The 24414-nt window shown below is 41.6% G+C and overlaps 2 gene segments (V, D, J or C); both read right to left on the reverse strand.

Moving 5' to 3' along the window:
• Positions 1 to 13543: 13543 nt before the first annotated feature.
• On the reverse strand, positions 13544 to 14200 carry LOC128459161 (Ig heavy chain V region 914-like). The segment is given in 2 exon segments: positions 13544 to 13980; positions 14068 to 14200. Coding segments are annotated over 2 exon segments (459 nt in total).
• A 9305-nt stretch (positions 14201 to 23505) lies between these two features.
• LOC128459170 (immunoglobulin heavy variable 1-3-like) lies at positions 23506 to 24065 on the reverse strand. The segment is given in 2 exon segments: positions 23506 to 23833; positions 23929 to 24065. Coding segments are annotated over 2 exon segments (366 nt in total).
• Positions 24066 to 24414: the final 349 nt, after the last annotated feature.

The raw sequence follows: 24414 nt of genomic DNA on the forward strand, positions 1-24414 counted from the left end.
AACTTGTTCTTTAGTGAATCTTTATAGTATGAAGCTGATGTATATTTGCTTCCAATCCACTCCAGTCCTTTTCCTGCAGGCTGTCTGATCCAAGCTGTGAGGTAGCTGCCAAGAGAATAAGAGACCTGGCAGCTGATGGTCAGAGGTCAGAGGCTACTTTGAAGAATAGATTCTTCAAAGTAGCCTCCTTTTGCTTGAATCCCAGCTTTGCACATTGTTAGATTCTTTCAAACAGCTTCATGTGGTCTTCTCTTTCGTGTATCGTCTTCATATGTCCAACTTCGTGTCGTGTAGCCACTCCCTCGTCTCAGGTCCCACTTGGAAGAGGCCCTCCTCTGAGGGTGGTCTATGCCGGGGACAGGTGGTGATGATGTGGTCGGCAGTCTGCTCAGGCTCCCCGCACTCACACGCTGCACTGTCTGTTAGGCCCCACTTCTTCATGGACGCTTTGAAGCAGCCAACCCCTGTGCGAAGGCGGTTCAGGAGGGTCCATTGCCGGCGAGGTAGATCTTCTCCCTCAACGCCACCTCCAGGATCCTGGATGTAATGGTGTAGGCGTGTCTGTCCTGCTGACTCCCACTCCTGCTTCCATGCCGCTGCCAGCCAGGCTTTGGTTGTCAAATCCTCCGGGATGGAAATAAGCATCTCTTGTGCGGCCTGATTGTATGGGTGGCGGGACTTGAGTCTGCTTGGAGGTGTTGCCATGGTGGTGGTTTCATGGAGGAGGTGCCAGCTGTGTTCCTGGGCTTTCCTTGCCAGGGCGAGGGTAGCAGCCTCTCACCGTAGGCCGGCTGGCGCTATTCCTGCTAGGACTGGCAGGTAGAACACGGGGGTGGGTTTCAGGCAGCCACTTATGATCCGGAGGGCATTGTTGATGGCCGTATCGACCTTCTTGGCATGTGGGCTTCTACTCCAGGTTGGGGCACAGTACTCAGCTGCAGAGAATACGAGGGCTTGTGTGGAGATACGTAGAACCTTGGCCGAGGCCCCCCAGGTTGTACCAGCTAGGCGCCGGATGAGTGAGACCCTTGCTGTTACTTTAGCCCTCACTTCATCCAAATGCTGTTTGTAGGACAGTGTCCTGTCTAAGCGTACGCCCAGGTACTTTGGGGCCTGCTGGAACTCCAGGGGTTTGTTGTCCACTGAGATCTCCAGCTCCCTTCTTGCTTCCCTGTTGCAGAGGTGGAATGCTGCTGATACAGTCTTTCCCTTACTGAGCTGCAGTCGCCAGCTTCGAAGGTAGGCAGCCAGGACGTCCATGTCCTGATTGAGACCCTCTTCAACCGCCTTCCATGTGGGCCGGTGTAGCATGATGGCTAGATCATCCGCGTATCCATACCTTCTAGATGTCGTCACCGGTAGGTCAAAGATGTAGATGTTGAAGAGCATCGGTGAGAGGACAGACCCTTGTGGGACCCCGTTTCTCAGCCTCCTGAGCCTGCTGCGCTGGCCGTCACTGGTCTGGAGGATGAAGCTGCGGTTTGACAGCATCTCCATGATGAAGTTGACCATATGACGGTCCGGGATTGTTCTCAGCAGCTACAGGTGGAGTCCGCGGTGCCAGACGGTGTCGTAAGCAGCAGTCAGGTCCAGTAGTACCACCCCAGCTTTGGTTTTGGCCTGGAAGCTGTCCTCGAGATCTTGTGTGAGAAGGGTTACCTGGTCCACTGTAGACCTGCCCTGGCGGAAGCCAGCCTGTTCCCTAGGTAGCTGTGAGTCAACTACTGGCTCAATTCGGCTGTGTATCATCCTCTCCAGGATTTTAAAAGGGACGCACAGCAACGAGATTGGTCTGTAGGACTTGGGGTCATCCGCAGGTTTGTTGGGTTTCAAGAGGGCTATGACAGCGGCCCGTCGCCATGCCCTTGGGAGCTTGGACCTCCGGAGGCATGCAGAGAAGAAAGCACACAGCCAGGCGGATGTTATTTCGCTCAGGTGGATCACAAACTCTGGGTGGATGTTGTCGGAGTCTGGTGCCTTGCCTTGTTTGAGTTTGGCCATAGCGTCCTTGAGCTCAGCTGGTGTGAAATCTCCTGACAGGTTGGCATTGACACTGGCCGCCCTAGAGAGACTGGATACCTTGTGGGATGTTGAGCGGGCAAACTCTTTGTCTGCGTCTGGGAAGCGGCCATTTTTCAGGAGTTGGGCTGCGATGGCATTTGCTGTCACAGGGCACTTGGGAGGCGGTGTACTTCTTCCTGAGAGCTGGTTTATGGTCTGCCACGCTTTACGGCTGGAGTGGGTAAAGTCAATCGACTCGACGACCTCTGTCCATCTAGCCCTGCGAGTGGCGTCCAGCTTCTCAAGCAGTGCCGTTGCTGTCGCATCCACTTCAGCTCTTGAGCTAGCCTGCTGGTGGGCTCGCAGGAGGTGGTTGCACTCCTCGTTCCAACCCGGGATGTAGTTTTCATTGTAGCCTCGTGGTATGGTTTTCTTCGCTGCCCCTGTCAGCACTTCACAGTAGGCTGCATATGCAGCATCCACATTAGGAGTGTCTGGGTCCGGGAGGGTGACAGATCTTCTCTCTGTGTCAACAGAAAAAGCATGCCAGTTGGCCTTCCGGAAATTCCATCTTTTGACAGGCTTCCCTGCGACCGGCTGCACCAGTGATGGTATTCTGATGACAGACGGTCGGTGGTGTGATCGGGGGAACCTGTCAATGACCCTTCTCTCTGGCATCGGGTCCTTACTGTGGAACACAGCAAAGGCGAGGTCTGGGTTGGTGAAGGTGTTCCATCTGGAGGAGTAGAAGCTTGGTGGCTCTTTGGGGTCAAACAGGAGATGGGCGTTGGCATTGGAGGCCCACTCGCTCAGCGTCTCCCCATCCGGTGTTGTGTGGGAGTATCCCCAGTCGGTGTGCTGGCAGTTGAAATCCCCGGCGTAGATGGCGGGTGCCGGGGTAATTGGGAGGGCCGATGTGGACAGTACAGATGGTGGGGGCTTGTACACGTTCACAACCGTTGTTGTCTGTATCCTCGTGGACATCCACTCGAGACTAGCGCCTGGAGGGGATTGGCCTGTGGCTGTCCAGCTGAGGTCAGACCTGACAAAGGTGGCTATCCCGTGCTGCCTGCTGAGGATGGAGCCGGCGAGGTGGAACCCGGGCAACCTGAGAAAGTCTGCTTTTCCACAGTGCGTCTCCTGAAGGAGGACGGCCGCGACTTCATGGGAGTCGGGGAGGTGGCGTATGATGTCCAGTTTGGCGGTGGTGAGGCCCTCGACATTTAGCTGGAGCACTGCCAGGCCCTGGCGCTCGATGGTCGGGATGGCTGCCCGCCCTGACGTGAGCTTGCGTCCCCCCGGCCTCTTGCGCCCTGATCTGACAGCGTGACGATTGGGTGGCGACATTAGTTTCATGAGCTGGTTCTGCACCATATCTCATTACTTGCAGGGGAGGCCGCGTGGAGGCTGTCGTCTTCTCCCTCAAATGTGGTAGTCACCTGTAATGCCTCTCCAACAGTCTTGATGTGTTCCCAGAGGTGCTGAGCACTTGTTGGCTGCTTTGCCTTCACTCTGTGGTCCAGCTCATCTCAGACTATCTCATTTGCGTTTATGTAGTGGTTGTGGAGGCCAGGTCCTCTGACGCAGCACTCCATCACTCTCCTTCTTGGTCAAATATCCCTTACATAGCCTGGAGGTGTGTTTGGGGTCATTGTCCTGTTGAAATACAAATGCTGGTCCCACTAACCGCAAACCAGATGGGATGGCATGTCAAATATGTTAAATATGCCTTGAATTTGGAATAATTCACCAACACTATCACCAGCAAATCCCCCCCACACCATCACACCTCCTCCTCCATGCTTTACGGTGGGAACCACACATGTAGAGACCATCCCCTCACCTTTTGTGCATCTTACAAAGACATGGCGGTTGGAACCAAAAATCTAAAATTTTGACTCGTCAGACCAAAGTACAGATTTCCACTGGTTTAATGTCCATTCCTTGTGTTTCTTGGCCCAAGCACTCTGTTCTTTTTGTTGTTCTTCCTGAGTAGTGGCTTCTTGGCAGCGAGTTGACCATGAAGGCCTGAATCACACAGTCTCCTCTGGACAGCTGATGTTGAGATGTGTCTGCTACTTTAACTCTGCGAAGCATTTATGTTGCCGTTCAAGGTGACTACCGCATAAAACTGGTTGACAGAAGGCCAAGAGTGTGCAAAGCTGTTATCAACGTTAAAGGTGGCTACTTTGAAAACTCTAAAATATAAAACATATTCTGGTTTGTTTAACACTTTTTTGTTGAGGACATAATTATATATATGTTCCTTCATAGTTTTGATGTCTTCAATATTATTTTCTGCAATGTAGAACGAAAAAAATAAATAAAGAGAAACCCTTAAATGAGAAGGTGTGACCAAACTTTTGACTGGTACTGTACATAAGAAATTGTGTCTGTTGTTAACAAATGAAAGTAAATAATTTGTACTTTTCAAAAATCACTGAAACTTTATTATCTTTATTAGCTTTTTATCAGTATTGTAAAAAAAAACAACATCTCAGAATAATGAATGTATTTGAGACCATCAGAATAATTTTTTTTTTTTTTTTTTTTTATTATTTGTCTTACACTAAAATTATAGACGCCGACTTGACAGTCTCTGTGATGTTGGAGTATTAAAAGTGGTATAAATAGTTACTGTTAAATTACGTAATGACCCATGTCTGATTCCTCTTTACTGTAACAGTGAACTGGTCTGAAATCACCAGTAGTCTTTGGGCTCCTCCTCTGGTGGCTTCATGTAACTAGTGTTCAGGCACTGAGGGGTTTTTGTTCAGGTCGGCTCATGGTTTGTATCATTGTGTGTCTCTGGCACAGTAATACACAGCAGTGTCTCCAGGCTGCACATTCTGTCCCTTTAGAGTCACTGTGTTGCTGGAAGTGGCTAATTCAATACTGAACTTGTTCTTCAGTGAATCTTTATAGTATTTGGTCTGTCCATCGCGTCCCTCTCCAATCCACTCCAGTCCTTTTCCTGCAGGTTGTCTGATCCAAGCTGTCCAGTAGCTGCTGATAGAATAAGAGACCTGGCAGCTGATGGTCAGAGGTTGACCTGGCTGCACAGTCACAGAGGCTGGCTGCGTCAAAGTTTCACACTTCACATCTGTTAAAAGAAGAATGTTTTGTCATAAATCATTAAGTTGTCCTGCAAAAGAAAAAGTGGTGACTCTATGACAAATCCAGGGAAACTCACATGATCCAGCTGCCAAAGGCAGCAGCACAGCTACAGGAAACATGGTTAATGGTGAATCTGACGTGCCTTCAACTCCCCTGTCAGTCTGTTGGGAAGTTTTTATAGTTGAGTAACAAGGAAGGTCTCTGAGTTTGCATAGAATCAAATATACGAATCATCAGTGATGGTGTCACTGGGGGTAATAGAATATAATAGGCTGCTCAGTGTTATTAGATCAGCTCTGGAAAACATGACAGGGAATCACCTCTGCTTACTATACATTTTGATGGGTTTTTGATCTCATTATTTACTCAAGTTTAACACATTGAAATCACATTGTAAGGCTGATTAATCCATTAGCTTTGCTTTTACAGCTAACACTTAAGGCACATATTTATTGTTGTGAATTTTCAGAAATACAATGATCCCATTATCAATGGGAATACAGATTCTAGGGCCATTGCTACAAGCAATCACGTCCTTGTATAATATGAAGTGATAATTGTGTCGACTGTGTCCTGGGGAGGAACTCAAACTGAGCATTGACCTACAGGCCAAGGACCCTCTTCACCAGCCCTTTTTGTGATTCACATGAGTTTCAAATGCAGCCAGGGGGAGGACTGTGTCAAGTTTTGGGGACTTATAAATTCCTCTTTGCTATTTGCAGATGATATGGTTCTGTTCGCTTCATCAGATTGTGACCTGTATGTGTTCTGGGATGGATTGCAGCTGGGATGACGGTCAGCACCTTTAACTCTGAGGCCATGGTTCTCTGCTAGAAACGGCACATTAATTCTTTGTATTGGGACGGAGATTCTACACCAAATGAAGGAGTTTAATTATCTCTGGGTCATTTTAATGAGTAATGTAGAATTCATAAGGAGACTCTCTAATTTAAAGTCTAACAATGTAAAAACTTTTCCCATCATGATGCCAAAACTGATATAATATAATATAAGTGTGTGCAGAAAGGGGATAAATGGATGGATAAAGATTGTTTACATGATTTGATCAAGTTCTGTAACATTCTTTGTTTTAAGTCGTGGAGATTCTTCTGCTTTTGAGCAAGGTGGGTGATTTCTTGACATGTTATGCTAAAGGAATGAGTGAAGTGATGAAAAGAGTTCCTGCAGTTATAAAACCTTCATGAAATGGACTGATTCCTCTTTACAGTAACAGTGAACTGGTCTGAAATAACCAGTAGTCTTTGGGCTCCTCTTCTGGTGGCTTCATGTAACTAGTGTTCAGGCACTGAGGGGTTTTTGTTCAGGTCGGCTGATGGTTTGTATCATTGTGTGTCTCTGGCACAGTAATACACAGCAGTGTCTCCAGGCTGCACGTTCTGTCCCTTTAGAGTCACTGTGTTGCTGGAAGTGTCTAATTCGATACTGAACTTGTTTTTTAGTGAATCTTTATAGTATGTGCTGTATCCACCACCACTTCTTCCAATCCACTCCAGTCCTTTTCCTGAAGGCTGTCTGATCCAAGCTGTAGGGTAGCCGCTGCTAACAGAATAAGAGACCTGGCAGCTGATGGTCAGAGGTTGACCTGGCTGCACAGTCACAGAGGCTGGCTGCGTCAAAGTTTCACACTTCACATCTGTTAAAAGAAGAATGTTTTGTCATAAATCATTAAGTTGTCCTGCAAAAGAAAAAGTGGTGACTCTATGAAAAATCCAGGGAGACTCACATGATCCAGCTGCCAACAGCAGCAGCACAGCTACAGGAAACATGGTTAATGGTGAATCTGACGTGCCGTCAACTCCCCTGTCAGTCTGTTGGGAAGTTTTTATAGTTGAGTAAGAAGGAAGGTCTCTGAGTTTGCATAGAATCAAATATACGAATCATCAGTGATGGTGTCACTGGGGGTAAAAGAATAGAATAGGCTGCTCAGTGTTATTATATCACCTCTGCTTACTATAAAATATGATGTGTTTTGATTTCATTTAATTTTTTATTCAATTTTAACCCATTGAAATCACATTGTAAGGCTGAATAAACCATTAGCTTTGCTTTTATAGTAAACAATTAAGGCATATATGTATTGTTTTGACATTTCAGAAATGCAATGATTTTTGATTTGGACATATCTACCATTATCAATGGGAATACAGATTCTAGGGCCATCGCTACGAGCTATCCCGTCCTTGTTTAATATGAAGTGATAATTGTGTCTCCTGTGTTCTGGGGCGGAACTCAAACTGAGCATTGACCTAAAGGCCAAGGTCCCTCTTCACCAGCCCTGTTTGTGATTCACATGAGTTCAAGATGCAACAAGGGGGGGGGGGGACCTTGTCCAGTTTGGGCGACTCTGAACTTCGTCTTTCCTATTTGCAGATGATGTGGTTCTGTTCGCTTGATCAGATTTTGACCTGCATGTGTTCTGGGATGGATTGTAGCTATGATGACGGTCAGCACCTTTAACTCTGAGGCCATGGTTCTCTGCTAGAAAACAACAGATTAATTATTTGGGTTGGGACGAAGATTCTACACCAAATGAAGGATTTTTATTATTTCTGACTATTTAGAGCAATGTGGAGTCTGAAATAACTTTTCCTCATTAACTGCTGACTTGTTTGCATCTTTTAGGACTCACTCAAGCAACATTTCCATACATGACTCTCTAGCATGTGTCAACATTTATGGAAGTGTTTAGCTGCCACACCAGAAAGAGAATAAACACGTGTTTCATAAAGACTTTAACACAATATTGTAATAAAAAATGTTTTTCATGATAATGCTGCAACTTTCATCATATAACAAGGATGCAGCCACACAGGACTGTGTTCAGTTTGGGAGACTCAGAACTTCCTCTTTGCTATTTGCAGATAATATGGTTCTGTTCACTTCATCAGATTGTGACCTGCATGTGTTCTGGGATGGATTGCAGCTGGGATGACGGTCAGCACCTTTAACTCTGAGGCCATGGTTCTCTGCTAGAAAACAATGGATTCATTATTTTGGTTGGGACGGAGATTCTACACCAAATGAAGAAGTTTTGTTTTCTCTGGGTCTTTTTAAAGAGTAAGGTAGAATTCAGTAGGATACTGATTGTTTAGAACAATGTTGGAGGCTGAACTAACTTTAACTCATTAACTGTTGAATTATCTGCAACTATTAGGACTCACTCCTGCAACATTTCAATACATGACTCTCTAGCATGTGTCTGAATGCAGTGAAGTGTTTAGCTGCCATGGCAGAAAAAGAAAAACACATGTATCATAAAGACTTGAACAGTTTAATTATATAAAATTATGTTTTTCATGTTATTGTAGCAATTTTCATCAGATAACATGGAACTCCTCTTGTCATTAGAATGTTCTGTTTATCGTCTAAAATTGTAAAAACGTTTCACATCTTGATGCCATAAATTATAGAATAGAATATAAGTGTGCGCAGAACAGGGATAAATGGATGGATAAAGCTAATTTAGATGATTTGATCAAGTTCTGCAACATTCTAGGTTTTAAGACGTGTAGATTCTGCTGCTCTTGAGCAAGGTGGGTGATTTCTTAACATGTTATGCAGGAGGAATGAGTGAACTGATGAAAAGATTTCCTCCAGTTATAAAACCTTCATGAAACAGACTGATTCCTCTTTACAGTAACAGTGAACTGGTTTGAAATCACCAGTAGTCATTGGGCTCCTCCTCTGGTGGCTTCATGTAACTAATGTTCAGGCACTGAGGGGTTTTTGTTCAGGTCGGCTGATGGTTTGTATCATTGTGTGTCTCTGGCACAGTAATACACAGCAGTGTCTCCAGGCTGCACGTTCTGTCCCTTTAGAGTCACTGTTTTGCTGGAAGTGGCTAATTCGATACTGAACTTGTTCTTCAATGAATCTTTATAGTATTTGGTCTGTCCATCACGTCCCATTCCAATCCACTCCAGTCCTTTTCCTGCAGGCTGTCTGATCCAATGTGTCCAGTAGCTGCTGAGAGAATAAGAGACCTGGCAACTGATGGTCAGAGGTTGACCTGGCTGCACAGTCACAGAGGCTGGCTGCGTCAAAGTTTGACACTTCACATCTGTTAAAAGAAGAATGTTTTGTCATAAATCATTAAGTTGTCCTGCAAAAGAAAAAGTGGTGACTCTATGACAAATCCAGGGAGACTCACATGATCCAGCTGCCAACAGCAGCAGCACAGCTACAGGAAACATGGTTAATGGTGAATCTGACGTGCCGTCAACTCCCCTGTCAGTCTGTTGGGAAGTTTTTATAGTTGAGTAACAAGGAAGGTCTCTGAGTTTGCATAGAATCAAATATATGAATCATCAGTGATGGTGTCACTGGGGGTAAAAGAATAGAATAGGCTGCTCAGTGTTATTAGATCAGCTCTGGAAAAACATGTCAGGGAATCAACTCTGCTTACAATAAAATAGGATGTTTCTGGATTTAATTATTTACTACATATCATAAAGATTTGAAGAAGTTATTGTTATAAAAATAAGTTTTTCATGTTATCGTTGCAACTTTCATCACACAACAAGGAACTTGTCTTTTCATTAGAATGTACTGTTTATCGTGTAACATTATGAAAACGTTTCACATCATGAAGCCATAACTTATATAATAGAATATAAATCTGTGCAGAAAGGGGCTAAATGGATGGTTGAAGCTCATTTACATGATTTGATCAAGTTCTGCAACATTCTAGGTTTTAAGAAGTGGAGATTCTGCTGCTCTTGAGCAAGGTGGGTGATTTCTTGACATGTTATTCAGGAGGAATGAGTGAACTGATGAAAAGAGTTCCTGCAGTTATAAAACCTTCATGAAAAGGACTGATTCCTCTTTACAGTAACAGTGAACTGATCTGAAATCACCAGTAGTCTTTGGGCTCCTCCTCTGGTGGCTTCATGTAACTAGTGTTCAGGCACTGAGGGGTTTTTGTTCAGGTCGGCTGATGGTTTGTTTCATTGTGTGTCTCTGGCACAGTAATACACAGCAGTGTCTCCAGGCTGCATGTTCTGTCCCTTAAGAGTCACTGTTTTGCTGGAAGTGTCTAATTCGATACTGAACTTGTTCTTTAGTGAATCTTTATAGTATGTATAGTCTGTACGTTTCCTTCCAATCCACTCCAGTCCTTTTCCTGCAGGCTGTCTGATCCAAGCTGTACCGTAGCTGCTGAGAGAATAAGAGACCTGGCAGCTGATGGTCAGAGGTTGACCTGGCTGCACAGTCACAGAGGCTGGCTGCGTCAAAGTGTCACACTTCACATCTGTTAAAAGAATAATTTTTTGTCATAAATCATTAAGTTGTCCTGCAAAAGAAAAAGTGGTGACTCTATGACAAATCCAGGGAGACTCACATGATCCAGCTGCCAACAGCAGCAGCACAGCTACAGGAAACATGGTTAATGGTGAATCTGACGGGCCGTCAACTCCCCTGTCAGTCTGTTGGGAAGTTTTTATAGTTGAGTAACAAGGAAGGTCTCTGAGTTTGCATAGAATCAAATATACGAATCATCAATGATGGTGTCACTGGGGGTAATAGAATATAATAGGCTGCTCAGTGTTATTAGATCAGCTCTGGAAAAACATGTCAGGGAATCAACTCTGCTTACAATAAAAAAGGATGTTTCTGGATTTAATTATTTACTACATTTTAACACATTGAAATCACATTTTAAGGCAGATTAAACTGTTAGTTTTGCTTTTAAAGCAAACAGTTAGGGTACATATGTATTGTTGTGACATTTCAGAAATGCAATGATTTTTGAATTCGACAAATTTGTCATTATCAATAGGAATACAGATTCTAGGGCCATTGCTATGAGCAATCCCGTCCTTGTATAATATGAAGTGATAATTGTGTCTTCTGTGTTCTGGGAGGAACTCAAACTGAGCCTTGACCTACAGGCCAAGGTCCCTCTTCACCAGCCCTGTTTGTGATGCACATGAGTTCAAGATGCAGCCAGCGGGGGGACTGTGTCCAGTTTGGGGGACTCAGAACTTCCTCTTTCCTATTTGCAGATGATGTGGTTCTGTTCGCTTCATCAGATTGTGACCTGCATGTGTTCTAGGATGGATTGCAGCGGGGATGAGGGTCAGCACCTTTAACTCTAAGGCCATGGTTCTCTGCTAGAAAACAATGGACTCATTCTTTGGGTTGGGACGGAGATTCTACACCAAATGAAGGAGTTTAATTATCTCTGCATCTTTTTAATGAGTAATGTAGAATTTAGCAGGGAACTGACCATTTAGAACAATGTGTGAGGCTGAACTAACTTGTCCTCATCAACTGCTGACTTATTTGTAACTTTTAGGACTCACTCTTGCAACATTTCTGTTGTGTATTCAGCTGTTTTAACTTATCGATACTTTGACATGGGATAATCTTAATGACGTGTTTACAGCCATGGCGCCCTCAATCCTGGAATTTCAGACTTCTTAAATATTATCCCATATGTTTTTCGTTAGCTCTCTCCGTCGGTGAATGCTCTTTCACCTGTACAATGGAAAGGCATGCACTTCAAGTTACGAAGCATTTTTTTACTCAGAGGCCCTAGGTATGATGTCATCTCATCCCAAGACCTCTATCGTAAACAACCTCACTATATTAAGGCTGCCCAGCAAGGTGGGGCAGACTTCTGCATTGGCCTGTGATGTCTCTGGGTATCCTAGGTACCCGGCCTGACCTGTAACTTCATTGTAATAAACCTTATTACACAAGCAAGAATGGTGTCCTCTGAGAATCCCTCCTGCATCATCAATACCACTGCTGCTTAAAATATACCATATTTCCATATATGACTCTCTAGCATGTGTCAGAATGCATGGAGGTGTTTAGCTAGCACACCAGAAAAAGAAAAACACTTGTATCATAAAGATTTGAAGAAGTTATTGTTATAAAAATAAGTTTTTCATGTTATCGTTGCAACTTTCATCACGCAACAAGGAACTTGTCTTTTCATTAGAATGTACTGTTTATCGTGGAACATTATGAAAATGTTTCACATCATGAAGCCATAACTTATATAATAGAATATAAATCTGTGCAGAAAGGGGCTAAATGGATGGTTGAAGCTCATTTACATGATTTGATCAAGTTCTGCAACATTCTAGGTTTTAAGACGTGGAGATTCTGCTGCTCTTGAGCAAAGTGGGTGATTTCTTGACATGTTATTCAGGAGGAATGAGTGAACTGATGAAAAGAGTTCCTGCAGTTATAAAACCTTCATGAAAAGGACTGATTCCTCTTTACAGTAACAGTGAACTGGTCTGAAATCACCAGTAGTCTTTGGGCTCCTCCTCTGGTTGCTTCATGTAACTAGTGTTCAGGCACTGAGGGGTTTTTGTTCAGGTCGGCTGATGGTTTGTATCATTGTGTGTCTCTGGCACAGTAATACACAGCAGTGTCTCCAGGCTGCACGTTCTGTCCCTTTAGAGTCGCTGTGTTGCTGGAAGTGTCTAATTCGATACTGAACTTGTTCTTTAGTGAATCTTTATAGTATGAATATGATGAAGATTTCATTCCAATCCACTCCAGTCCTTTTCCTGCAGGCTGTCTGATCCAAGCTGTGTAGTAGCTGCCAAAAGAATAAGAGACCTGGCAGCTGATGGTCAGAGTTTGACCTGGCTGCACAGTCACAGAGGCTGGCTGTGTCAAAGTTTCACACTTCACATCTGTTAAAAGAAGAATGTTTTGTCATAAATCATTAAGTTGTCCTGCAAAAGAAAAAGTGGTGACTCTATGACAAATCCAGGGAGACTCACATGATCCAGCTGCCAACAGCAGCAGCACAGCTACAGGAAACATGGTTAATGGTGAATCTGACGTGCCGTCAACTCCCCTGTCAGTCTGTTGGGAAGTTTTTATACTTGAGTAACAAGGAAGGTCTCTGAGTTTGCATAGAATCAAATATACGAATCATCAGTGATGGTGTCACTGGGGGTAATAGAAAAGAATAGGCTGCTCAGTTTTATTAGGTCAGCTCTGGGAAAACATGACAGGGAATCACCTCTGCTTATGACTAGAGACAGGAACTGCAGGAAAGTAGTGGATATACATTTGTGGTCATGTTGTGAGAGCCCTATAACCACTCAGCTATATATTTTTCATTTAAAATCTAGCGCCAACGGTCATTTACGTAGAAAGCCATGGTTTAAACATATCTCTCAATCTGATTAAGTCAAAGAAAAGTCTCATAGTTGCTGTTTCCTTTTTTTATTTGTCTTTATTTTGTGATATTAACTCAGCAACCATCTTTTATTTAGATCACATTGTTGAATAGAACTTTAAAATCATGAACTTAGATTAAGAAGCAGTATTCAATTCATAAATCCAAAATATACTCAATTTTTTTTTATATGTATAACATTTTAATGGGAGTTATTTTTAGATATTGATACCTTTTATAGTAGCTTACGACATGGGGTGGGGGGGGGGGCTTCAACGATTTTCAGTGTTTGAAGAGGAGGATATTTAAACACTCAATGAGTGACACAGGGACAGATGCAATGCTTTGTGTACAGCTCTGTGGCTTCCTGTGTAACTGTGGCTCTCGAGCACAATAATAAACAGCAGAGTCTTCAGTCGTCAGGCTGCTCATGTGCAGATACACCTGGTCCATGTCCTTGTTTCTGGAAATTGTGAAGCGATTCTTCACAGATGCTGAATAATATTTATTTTTTCCTGACGGAGCAGAAATGAAGGCGACCCACTCCAGGCCTTTTCCTTCAGCTTGTCTGATCCAGCTGATATAAGCAGAGTCATCAGATATCCCTGCATATGTACACGTCAGTTTGTGGTATTCTCCGGGCCGCTTCACCGCCGGTTCAGATTCAGTCAGAGTCTGACTGCAAACACCTGAGGAGAAAATCAGTTTGGTTATAGAACAGAGCCGAACATGAACCTGGACGACAAAAAGGAAGAGAGCAGAGGTTTGGAATTCACCAGAAATGGCTGACAGCAGCAGAAATGTGAGACATTTAGTTAAAGTCATCATGGTCGCTTGTTGAACGTCTGGTTGGTGGTTTGGTTTGTCATCAGGTTGAAGGGAGATTAATACAGATGGAGGAGCTCATGATTTGCATTGACTCCTCCTCACAATGATGAAACTGTATCGATCAACTGAAGGGATTTTATCTCATTTCTTACTTTACTCGTTTTAACTTGTTGTTCATTACATTATGATGTAAGTGTGGGTTTTATATTTATATAATACTATTGTCTCTGTTAGTTACAAATTAAAGTAGATTATGGTAATTTTTCATCAATTGTAATTTTTTCATCTGAAAAATCAATAAAACTTTATTTGTTTTTTTAACGTTTATATTACTTTTATAAGACAAAAAATATCAGAGTAACTAATGGATTTTGACACCATCAGAAAATACAATTTGTTGTATGTTTTTATTATTTTTCATATAATAAAATTATACACACTGACATGTCAGTCACTTTGATGTCAGAGTATGAAAAGTGGTATAAATAGTTACTGTTAAATGACGTTATGACTAATGTCTGATTCCTCTTTACAGAAACAGTGAACTGGTCTGAAATCACCAGTAGTCTTTGGGCTCCTCCTCTGGTGGCTTCATGTAACTAGTGTTCAGGCACTGAGGGGTTTTTGTTCAGGTCGGCTGATGGTTTGTATCATTGTGTGTCTCTGGCACAGTAATACACAGCAGTGTCTCCAGGCTGCATGTTCTGTCCCTTTAGAGTCGCTGTTTTGCTGGAAGTGTCTAATTCGATACTGAACTTGTTCTTTAGTGAATCTTTAAAGTATACGGTCCCACCATGCTTCATCCCAATCCACTCCAATCCTTTTCCTGCAGGCTGTCTGATCCAAGCTGTGTAGTAGCTGCTGAGAGAATAAGAGACCTGGCAGCTGATGGTCAGAGGTTGACCTGGCTGCACAGTCACAGAGGCTGGCTGCGTCAAAGTTTCACACTTCACATCTGTTAAAAGAAGAATGTGTTGTCATAAATCATTAAGTTGTCCTGCAAAAGAAAAAGTGGTGACTCTATGACAAATCCAGGGAGACTCACATGATCCAGCTGCCAACAGCAGCAGCACAGCTACAGGAAACATGGTTAATGGTGAATCTGACGTGCCGTCAACTCCCCTGTCAGTCTGTTGGGAAGTTTTTATAGTTGAGGAACAAGGAAGGTCTCTGAGTTTGCATAGAATCAAATATACGAATCATCAGTGATGGTGCTTTGAAATTCTCATTGTTAGCTTAAATACTAAATTTAGTCTCTTTTGCATGTATACACTGAGATCTCACAAAATGTTTGGTCATGGAAAGTTGGTTTAAAGTTATTGAAAGTCATGGAAATCTATTGGTCAAAATGTTTATGAACCCTGTGTTTTATACATCAGGAGGTGTTGTGTAAGTCAGTGCTCAAAATGAATCATGTTATTGATGTTGTTACTAAATTAGTTAACTTTATCAGGGCAAGAGCTGAATCACAGACAGTTTGTTGCACTTTTGGAGGAGCATGAGACTGAACATGGGGACATAAGCTACCACACAGCTGTCAGATGGCTCAGGCTGGGCAAAGTGCTTAAAACAGTATGGGACCTGAGAGCAGAGATTGGAGAGTTTTGTGAAAAAAAAGACAAGAACATCCAAGAGTTCAGGAGGCATGCTCAGAAGATGTTGGTTCTCTTTGGACCTACTTACATATATGAACAAACATTTTCTGTGATGAAGTTTAACAAACCGGGATACAGATCCTCTCTCACTGATGATCACCTGTCAGCTGTCCTTCAGATATCCACCTCAGACATTCAACCTGACTTCAGTGCACTTGTTCAAGCCCAAAACAGACTAGATTTCTCTCACTTAACAAGAAAAAAAACAACAACCAGCAAATGGGGTGATAAGACTATATGCAAATAGTAATAGCACTTTGTATACAGTTAATTTAAAGCTGATCTTAGGAATATTGCAAAAAAAATGCATATTTTGTTCACAACTGTTCTTGTAAATGTTGATTAAAGTGTGATATAATGTTGGCGTTATCACTTTGCCTGCCTCACTTTTTCATTGCCTAACTATAACATTTACTCTTAGCTGTAGAAGCTTATCAAATTATTATGAGTAGAATTTAGTTCAGCTAATTGGTCCGGCCCTCCACAACTGTCCATGTTTCTCATGTGGCCCCTCGAGACAATTAATTGCCCTCCCCTGGTTTAGAGCAATGTTGGAGGCTGAAATAACTTTTCCTCATTAATTGCTGACTTATCTGCAACTTTTAGGACTCACTCCTGCAACATTTCAATACTAGTCTAGGTCCTGGGGAAGATTTGTATACGCTTCATTTTCGCGGAAGATCTCAACTGTTAGAAACTAATAGGACCCCATTGAACAAAGTGGGATTGGTGCCAAAATCTCTCTCTAGGACGAAAGTCCTGAAATTGACCACAACAGGTGACACTATTATCACACTACAGGTGAATGGTACTTATTTTCCTTTATATATATCCTCATCAATTTCTACCAGATTTTTGTTCATAATAAGAGAAATACATTTTGTATTACATTTTGTCAGAAAAATTATATTGAAATATGCAAATGAGGCGATATCTCATTATATATGCGTACATAAATCCTTAAAGCTACAGTGAGCTGATCACAATATTCACAATGAACATGATTATAAGGTCATAGAAGAGAGTTAGCATTCTGATATAAAGAAAATGGCTAAAAAATGTTACAACTATTACCTATTACATACAACTAGCAACACACAGGAATTGCCAGTTATTTATGAACCTAAACTTTAAAAGCTTACATTTCCTAGCTGTTCTAAATATTGTTGTCATCACCTCCGACTTTTTTTTCAACAAAAGTTGACTTGGCAGCCATAGTGACCTGGGGTCATAGCAGAGCACATGGCTGTCAAGCAAGATGACTTGTCAAATCAAGAAAAGTAAGGAAATCTTCTCTGCATGAGATCACAAACTCTGCATTCTTCTTGGTGGACAAAGACGGTTACTTGAGGTAGAGGGCCAAATCACAACTTGGGACTGAGCTGTTGAAGTTGTGTCCACAAATAGATATAAAATGTCCAGATACCCCCCCAAACACACGCCATTATTATCGACTTCATGGCATTGGTGAGAAAGGTCTCCTTGAAGAAACTTGATCCACCCATTAAGACATTCCACGACTTTGCTATTGCTTTAACATTTATGGTCACCAAAGCTGAGGCAACTGTGAGGAGATCCATATCGTTTTCGACACTTACCGAGAGGACAGCATCAAACATGGAGAGAGGGAGAGAAGAGGAAAATCAAAAAACATGGTTGTCCTTGATGTGATATTACCAAATCAAAATGTTCCAGTGGTATTAGAGAACTTTTGGTCCTCTTCCATTGGCAAAACTGCTTTTCAGGCATTCTATATTGAGTGGGTGACCACCATTAACAAAGGTTCCAAAACACTATACCTTGATACATTAACTGTGCATCAACCCTGCCTCTGCACAACACGACTGATGGTCTCAAACACATTAAGAAGGCAAGAAATTACCAAAATTAATTCTTGACAAGGCAAACCTGTTAATTGAAAACCATTCAAGGTGACTACCTCATGAAGCTGGTTGAAAGAATGACAAAAGTGTGCAAAGCTGTCATCAAAGCAAAAGGTGGCTACTTTGAAGGATCTAAAATAGAATGCGTATTCTGGTTTGTTTAAAACTTTTTTGTTCACCACATTATTCCTTATGTGTTCCTTCATAGTTTTGATGTCTTCAATATTAATCTGCAATGTAGAAAGGAAGAAAAATAAAGAAAAAAACATTGAATGAGAAGGTGGCTCCAAACTTTTGACTGGTACTGTATATATTATGAAATTGTGTCTGTTGTTTACAAATGAAAATAAATATTTTTTCTTCTAAAAAATCACTGAAACTTTATTTTCTTTATTAAACTTTATATTAGTTTTGTAAGAAACATTCTCAACGTAGCTAATGTATTTTGAGACCATCAGAATAACAATTTCTTGTATTTTTTTATTATTTATCATGAATCAAAATTATACACACTGACATGTCAGTCACTGTAATGACAGAGTGTTAAAAGTGATGTTAATATTTGCCGTTAAATGACGTTATGACCCATGTCTGATTCCTCTTTACAGTAGCAGTGAACTGGTCTGAAATCACCAGTAGTCTTTGGGCTCCTCCTCTGGTGGCTTCATGTAACTAGTGTTCAGGCACTGAGGGTTTTTGTTCAGGTCGGCTGATGGTTTGTATCATTGTGTGTCTCTGGCACAGTAATACACAGCAGTGTCTCCAGGCTGCATGTTCTGTCCCTTTAGAGTCACTGTTTTGCTGGATGTGGCTAATTCGATACTGAACTTGTTCTTTAGTGAATCTTTATAGTATGAAGCTCCTGTATGTTTCATTCCAATCCACTCCAGTCCTTTTCCTGCAGGCTGTCTGATCCAAGCTGTCCAGTAGCCAAGAGAATAAGAGACCTGGCAGCTGATGGTCAGAGGTTGACCTGGCTGCAGAGTCACAGAGGCTGGCTGCGTCAAAGTTTCACACTTCACATCTGTTAAAAGAAGAATGTTTTGTCATAAATCATTAAGTTGTCCTGCAAAAGAAAAAGTGGTGACTCTATGACAAATCCAGGGAGACTCACATGATCCAGCTGCCAACAGCAGCAGCACAGCTACAGGAAACATGGTTAATGGTGAATCTGACGTGCCGTCAACTCCCCTGTCAGTCTGTTGGGAAGTTTTTATAGTTGCGTAACAAGGAAGGTCTCTGAGTTTGCATAGAATCAAATATACGAATCATCAGTGATGGTGTCACTGGGGGTAATAGAATAGAATAGGCTGCTCAGTGTTATTAGATCAGCTCTGGGAAAACATGACAGGGAATCACCTCTGCTTACTATAAAATATGATCTATTTTGATATCATTATTTACAAAATTTTTACACATTGAAATCACATTGTAAGGCTGATTAAACTGGTAGCTTTGCTTTAACAGTAAACAATTAAGGCACACATGTTTTGTTTTAACATTTCAGAAATGCAATAATTTTTGATTAAGACAAATGTACCATTATTAATAGGAATACAGATTCTAGGGCCATTGCTACGAGCAAACCCGTCCTTGTATAATTTGAAGTGATAATTGTGTCTTCTGTGTTCTAGGGAAGAACTCAAACTGAGCATTGACCTACAGGCCAAGGTCCCTCTTCACCAGCCCTGTTTGTGATTCACATGAGTTAAAGATACAGCCAGGGGGAGGACTGTGTCCGGTTTGGGGGACTCAAAACTTCCTCTTTGCTATTTGCAGATGATGTTGTTCTGTTTGCTTCATCAGATTGTGACCTGCATGTGTTCTGGGATGGATTGCAGCTGTGATGACGGTCAGAACCTTTAACTCTGAGGCCATGATTTTCTGTTAGAAAACAATGGATTCATTCTTTGGGTTGGGACTAAGATTCTTCACCAAATGAAGGAGTTTAATTATCTCTGACCGTTTAGAGCAATGTTGGAGGCTGAAATTACTTTTCCTCATTAATTGCTGACTTATCTGCAACTTTTAGGACTCACTCCTGCAACATTTCAATACTAGTCTAGGTCCTGGGGAAGATTTGAATGCGCTTCATTTACCGGGGAAGATCCCAACTGTTATAAACTAATATGACCCCATTGAACAAAGTGTGATTGGTGCCAAAATCTCTCTCTTGGACGAAAGTCCTGAAATTGACCACAACAGGTGACACTATTATCACACGACAGGGGAATGGGACTTTTTTTCCTTTATATATATCCTCATCAATTTCTACCAAATTATTGTTCATAATACGAGAAATACATTTTGTATTACATTTTGTCTAAAAAATGATATTGAAATATGCAAATTAGGCGATATCTCATTATATATGCGTACATAAATCCTTGAAGCTACAGATTTTCTGAGGTGATCACAATATTTGCAATGACCATGATTATAAGGTCATAGAAGAGTGTAAGCATTCTGATATAAATAAAATGGCTAAAAAATGTTACAACTATTACCTATTACATACAACTAGCAACACACAGGAATTGCCAGTTATTTATTAACCTAAACTTTAAAAGCTTACATTTCCTAGCTGTTCTAAATATTGCTGTCATCACGTCATCACCTCCAACTTTTTTTTCAACAAAAGTTTACTTGGCAGCCATAGTGACCTGAGGTCATAGCAGAGCACATGGCTGTCAAGCCAGATGACTTGTCAAATCAAGAAAAGTAAGGAAATCTTCTCTGCATGAGATCACAAACTCTGCATTCTTCTTGGTGGACAAAGACGATTACATGAGGTAGAGTGCCAAATCACAACTCTGGACTGAGCTGTTGAAGTTGTGTCCACAAAGAGATATAAAAGGTCCAGATACCCCTTCCCCCCCCCCCCCCCCCCCCCCGAAAACACACGCCATCATTATCGACTTCATGGCATTGGTGAGAAAGGTCTCCTTGAAGATACTTCATCCACCCATTAAGACATTCCACGACTTTGCTATTGCTTTAACATTTATGGTCACCAAAGCTGGAGGCAACTGTGAGGAGATCCATATCGTTTTCGACACTTACCGAGAGGACAGCATCAAACATGGAGAGAGGGAGAGAAGAGGAAAATCAAAAAACATGGTTGTCCTTGATGTGATATCACCAAACCAAAATGCTCCAGATGTATTAGAGAACTATTGGTCATCTTCCATTAGCAAAACTGCTTTTTAGGCATTCTATATTGAGTGGGTGACCACCAATAACAAAGGTTCCAAACCACTATACCTTGAAACATTAACTGTGCACCAACCCTGCCTCTGCACAACACAACTGATGGTCTCAAACACATTAAGAAGGCAAGAAATTACCAAAATTAATTCTTGACAAGGCAAACCTGTTAATTGAAAACCATTCAAGGTGACTACCTCATGAAGCTGGTTGAAAGAATGACAAAAGTGTGCAAAGCTGTCATCAAAGCAAAAGGTGGCTACTTTGAAGGATCTAAAATAGAATACGTATTCTGGTTTGTTTAAAACTTTTATGTTCACCACATTATTCCTTATGTGTTCCTTCATAGTTTTGATGTCTTCAATATTAATCTGCAATGTAGAAGGGTAGAAGGGAAGAAAAAAAACATTGAATGAGAAGGTGGCTACAAACTTTTGACTGGTACTGTATATATTATGAAATTGTGTCTGTTGTTTACAAATGAAAATAAATATTTTTTCTTCTAAAAAATCACTGAAACTTTATTTTCTTTATTAAACTTTATATTAGTTTTGTAAGAAACATTCTCAACGTAGCTAATGTATTTTGAGACCATCAGAATAACAATTTCTTGTATTTTCTTATTATTTATCATGAATCAAAATCATACACACTGACATGTCAGTCACTGTAATGTCAGAGTGTTAAAAGTGATGTTAATAGTTGCCGTTAAATGACGTTATGACCCATGTCTGATTCCTCTTTACAGTAGCAGTGAACTGGTCTGAAATCACCAGTAGTCTTTGGGCTCCTCCTCTGGTGGCTTCATGTAACTATTGTTCAGGCACTGAGGGGTTTTTGTTCAGGTCGGCTGATGGTTTGTATCATTGTGTGTCTCTGGCACAGTAATACACAGCAGTGTCTCCAGGCTGCATGTTCTGTCCCTTTAGAGTCACTGTTTTGCTGGATGTGGCTAATTCGATACTGAACTTGTTCTTTAATGAATCTTTATATTTTGAATCTCCTGTATATTTCCACCCGATCCACTCCAGTCCTTTTCCTGCAGGCTGTCTGATCCAAGCTGTAGCGTAGCTGCCAAGAGAATAAGAGACCTGGCAGCTGATGGTCAGAGGTTGACCTGGCTGCACAGTCACAGAGGCTGGCTGCGTCAAAGTTTCACACTTCACATCTGTTAAAAGAAGAATGTTTTGTCATAAATCATTAAGTTGTCCTGCAAAAGAAAAAGTGGTGACTCTATGACAAATCCAAGGAGACTCACATGATCCAGCTGCCAACAGCAGCAGCACAGCTACAGGAAACATGGTTAATGGTGAATCTGACGTGCCGTCAACTCCCCTGTCAGTCTGATGGGAAGTTTTTATAGTTGAGTAACAAGGAAGGTCTCTGAGTTTGCATAGAATCAAATATACGAATCATCAGTGATGGTGTAACTGGTGGTAATAGAATAGAATAGGCTGCTCAGTGTTATTAGATCAGCTCTGGGAAAACATGACAGAGAATCACCTCTGTTTACTATAAAATATTATGTATTTTGATCTGATTATTTAATCAATTTTAACACATTGAATTCATATTGTGAGACTGATTAAACCGTTAGCTTTGCTTTCACAGTAAACCTTTGACCATTGAACCACACATTTGTTGACAGGGTGATGATCCAATCACAGGGTCTCGGACCAGAAGGAATTATTAATTGAAAGCAATGCTGTTTGTTAGTGTACACTGAAAAAACTGACCCTGTGTTGTAGTAAAAATATACATATTAGATTAACTCTCACATTTTCTAAATAAAATTATTTAATAGATTCTGTGGCAGCTAGTGTGTGTTCACTCAAAGGCCGTCATTGTGACACTAGCTTTAAAAATCCTCTGTCAGTCACTTTTTTAAAAGAGGAACTTCAACATATTCACATGTCACTGATGAATTCTTAACCAGTGGGTGGTTGAGTTTGAAGGGTTCATAGTTCACTATGAAGAGATCAACCTGCCTTTAAGCTTGTGCATGCTGGAAAACAATCCTGGATGTATAATATGTCCATGGATACGCTCAAGTGCTGAAGACATCATTTGGTAATGATGAAAATGAATGAATGGATGGGGGAAAGGATCTGTTGGATGATGATTTTGTATCACAAATATGTGATGTTTTTTGACATAAGGGGGTGTGAATGTATGTTTTAAATCTTTATCAGTACTACAGCTGAATAGGTTATATTTCGAGTCTAGTCTTACCTTATTAGATAATACTAACTGTACTTCAGACAGATTCTCTGCAGCAGACTTTAGGAGCTTTTCAGTTGAGTCATCATGAAACTCAGAAGCAAAGATCTTCATCTTGCTTCTTCACTTTCAACAAAGAAAGAAACATTATCTCGTTGCTGAGTTTTATACTTGGTCAGGATCAATTGGCATTTAGTGTAGGACGACAAATGCCATATTTCTGACTTTTGACTGTTTGGAACCAAATAATGAAGACAACAACAAAAAATGAACTATGATTAATTTTGATATACTATATATCATTATACGGCTGTAAAAATGTGTCTAAAGCGTGTAAAGGACTTAATGGATGTGGGAAAACAGATGTTATTGAGATCACATTGCTACTTGTGGTCTGTGGAGGTTTTTGTTCAGCAGCTCCACTGTCCTCAGTCACTGTGGGTATCGAGCACAGTAGTAAACAGCAGCATCATCTGCTTTCAGACTCTCGACCTAAAGGAACTGAGTGCTGCTGGAAACATCCTCAGTCATGATGAAACGGTTCTGAAAGGAGCTGCCATAGCTGGCAGAGTTTGAACCTGTGCTCATCCGCCCGATCCACACCAAAGCTTCCCCCGGCCTCTGCCGTATCCAGACCATATTGTAGGATGTCATGGAGTACCCTGATATGACACATGACATCTTCACCGTCTCTCCAGGTGTTTTCACCTGCGATGGAGACTGGTTCAGTTTGATCTCACTCCGAACTCCTGTAAGTAAAGAGATGATGAACATTATCCAACAAACCTGTAAACCACACGTTAGACACGTTACAAAATAATAAAAGCAGTATTGATTTTCTCACCATGAACAGTAACTACAAATAATAAACCCCAGACAAGTGTGTTTTCCATTCTGTGACAGACACTGTAGTTCTTTGACTGGTGATTAAAGTTGTGAATTAGCCGGTCCATGTGTTCTGACAGTTGCTTGTGTTATGAGGAGGGAAGAGTTTGCATAGACCTCCCTCTACAGGTCTGAGAGGGAACTTTAAACTGTTTTTTTCCCCCATTGACCACAACAGCAGACAAATATGTAAAATGCTGAAGTTCTGCTGTAACAAAAATCTCAATCAAATTCAAATAGATCAAATGAAATGGTATCAATGCACAGTCTCTTTGTCAGCAGTATGGAAAGTTGAACCTTCTCTCTGTTTCTATACGTGACTGTATGCAGCTCCAGTTTTCATGATTCAGCCTGTTGGTCAGTCGACAGACAGGAAATGAAGTGAGTCTGCTGTAGCCTCTTTTTACCAGAGCATCATTTAAGGTGGGCTAACTGATTCAGGGGA

This window comes from Pleuronectes platessa, chromosome 16 (genome assembly GCF_947347685.1).
Source record: "Pleuronectes platessa chromosome 16, fPlePla1.1, whole genome shotgun sequence".
NCBI lineage: Eukaryota > Metazoa > Chordata > Actinopteri > Pleuronectiformes > Pleuronectidae > Pleuronectes > Pleuronectes platessa.